This window comes from Buceros rhinoceros, unplaced genomic scaffold, assembly GCF_000710305.1.
Source record: "Buceros rhinoceros silvestris isolate BGI_N320 unplaced genomic scaffold, ASM71030v1 scaffold19452, whole genome shotgun sequence".
Lineage (NCBI taxonomy): Eukaryota > Metazoa > Chordata > Aves > Bucerotiformes > Bucerotidae > Buceros > Buceros rhinoceros.
Genome location: NW_010399692.1, coordinates 10,435 through 13,159, shown reverse-complemented (window position 1 = coordinate 13,159; position 2,725 = coordinate 10,435). Strand labels below are relative to the sequence as shown.

General features: G+C 57.9%; 1 protein-coding gene across 1 annotated transcript in view; it reads left to right on the top strand.

Moving 5' to 3' along the window:
• LOC104489429 (transforming acidic coiled-coil-containing protein 1-like) overlaps window positions 1-2,725 on the top strand; it is a gene marked incomplete at both ends in the record, with an annotated part of 17,535 nt that overhangs the window by 4,596 nt on the left and 10,214 nt on the right. The window contains one exon of the mRNA XM_010131588.1: window positions 2,575-2,722. Coding sequence (XP_010129890.1) covers window positions 2,575-2,722 — 148 coding nt within the window. The remainder of the gene's footprint in view (window positions 1-2,574; window positions 2,723-2,725) is intronic.

Below are 2,725 nucleotides of genomic sequence, written 5' to 3'. Positions count from 1 at the left end.
GGTCTCGCTGGGGAACAGATAGTGCTGTACCGAGGGTATCACGGTGCTCGCATCCCGCAGAGCCGGGCAGCCGCGGGGCCGGAGTGCTGACACTGGCTCTTCCTAAGCACCGAGGCCCTTCGGGTCACTGGTTCCTGCATCCTGTGTAATTGTTCCCGCAGGAACACGCGCAGCTGGTGGGAGGCTGCAATGGAGGCAGAGGAAATGCTCACGGGAAGGAGCCGCAGCGCCCAGCTGGGGCTGGGGGGCGCTCGGGGCCAGGCTGTGCCCCCCAGCCCTGGACCCGTCTGAGCTGGGTTTGCCTGGGATGTCACCCCTTTCCGGACTGGTGTACAGGAGGTTTTTCTTCTGCCCTCCTCAGCAGGCAGGAGGAGCAGGAGCTGGCTCTCCATCCCTGCAAGAGGTGGCTGAAGTGCTGCAGGGTGCTCCGGCAGCACCATGGCCCCCGGCAGGTCCCTGTGGCGAAGTATCTGCCCCACAAACCATCACACTTTTCATCCCGGCAGCACTCTCCAGAGAATTAATCGACAGTGTAACTTTGCCTGCCTTTGTCCTCTCTGCGGAGCCGTCTTGGTGCCAACACGAGCCCGTCCCGGGGTAGCCTCAGCCCCCGAGGTTGTGGTCCCTGGGATGGGTGAGTAGCTCACTCCAAGCAGGGTGGAAAATCAGGACTCTAGGGCACTGCGTTAGCGTTCAGGGAGGGCAGTGGTGGGGAGGTGGGCAGGCTCCTGGCTGCTCCTTCAGCTCCTGTGCCTTCCTCCTGGTTGCTGACAGTGCTGAGCGTGGCTGTGAGCTCATATGGGTGGTTAATAACCGCCTTGTACCCCAGGCCTCTCCAGACGAGGGGAAAAAACCCACCGAGACTGCAGGAGGGATGGTCGTGCCTCAGAAGACTGCCAGACTCAGAGGCGAGCTCCTGAGCTGCCTTCACCTGCGCCTTCCGTCTCCCAGTGCCTCCCAGTTCCTCAGCTCCCGGGCAGGCTGTGCGGCAGGCAGGGGCTGTGGAGCAGCTGAGCTGTCCCGGGTGCAGCAAACGAGTGAAGCACAGAACTGGAAGACCAGGGCGGGTGGTGGTTCTAATTTTCTGAAGGAACGGCTGTTCTGAGCGATGGTCGCATGCACCATCCCCGCTCTTCTCCCCGCCTCGCAGACACCCTCGGCAAGGAGAGGTGGTTTGCGTGCTGGCTGCTCGTTAGTCAAGCAGTAATTACTCATTTCTTGGGTTAGAAACCAGGATGGGCTCATGTCTGTGAGAACGGCGGCTGCAAAACCTTCCGGTGGGAATGTAAAATGCATTTAAAAGGTGCCTTTTGCCCTGACTTTGAAGTCTGTTCTTCTATTCAGGGCTGTCTCGGTGAGGTTTAAAACATCTGAGCGGCACAGCAAGTGTAATAAAGTTTTTTCTCTGGGCTCTGTTAAGGAGGTTTTCCTGGTTCCTAATGATGGCAAGGCCTGGCAGGCTCTGCCTCGGAGCACTTCCTGGCTGCACTCCAAGTACGTGTCCACTGGATTTGTGTTTACTGATGCGTTTTCTGGGGCAGCAAGGCAAGGTCTGTTTGGAGGAAGCTTTTTTGCAGTCAGAGGGAGCTTTTCTGCAGTCTCAAGGAGCAGACAGCCCCTCGTGATTCATCTCCATGGATTTTAGCATCGTGGGGATCAATTATGCAAACCATGAGCCATCAGCTGAGTCAGGGCTGTTGGCTCCATGTCCTGGACTAGCCCAGGGACCAGATATTTGCCCAATTCACTTTTTTTACACCAGCCTATGACTTGTTTGGTCACCAGCAAATGTGAGCTGGTGTCAGCAGGTCCTGTGCCCTCACAGGATGCTGATGCTGAGCACCCCAGCATCATCCTGCCTTATCCTGGGAGTCTGTGCAATCATCCCTGGTTGATATGGGGGAGAAGAGGTTCCTCTCGTGCCTTCGCATGCCTGTGCCAAGGCCCTGGGTCGTGGTACTTGGTGGGTGCAGCTTTCAGGGCGCCTCAGTAGATAAGGAGCTTCCCCATCCCTTGACAGCACAGAAAAGATTAAACAGTAAAAGGATTTAGGGGAAGGGATTGGAGTAATAGTGATTAAGTCATGGATCAGGGTTTGTGATGAAGAAACTCTGATGGCAGCGCGGGGAGCCTGGCATGAAGGCGCAGGCAGGATTTCTGCAGGCGGAGCCACGGGCCGGTGGAAATCACAGGCAGAGCAGAGCGCCTCCGAGCACCCAGCCCTGCTGCCAGCAGCCCTTTCCTGCGGGCTCCCCGCGCTTTGGGGGTCTCATTGCTCTGCTGTGCCCCCCTTCCCTCCCACCCCATCGCCAAATGCATGCAGGGTTTGTGCTCTCCTGGTGCTTCGGCTCCTTGCGTTGATGCATTGCAGAGACAGTTTGGGGCTTCAAGTGTCACAGAAAGTGCTGGAAGCCAGGGTCATTCAGTCGTGCTGGCAGGTGGGGAAGCTGAGCTTTGGGTCAGTGGATCCCCCATAAAACTGACCCTGGAGCAGCTGTGAGGAGGGGAGAGGAGCCCCTCTGGGAGCAGGTGCATGGCAGGCAGGGGTTTAACTGGCTCCTTTTATCTTTTCAGAGCCAAGAGGCCATGGTGACCTGCTGGTAGGGGAAGCCCACTGGGACAGCTCGCCTGGGAAGCACCCCAAAGATGAGGCTCAGCCGGCAATCGGAGCCCCTAAAGCCAGCTCAGACACCAGAGGGGAAACCGACCCTGAAGACTCATCCCT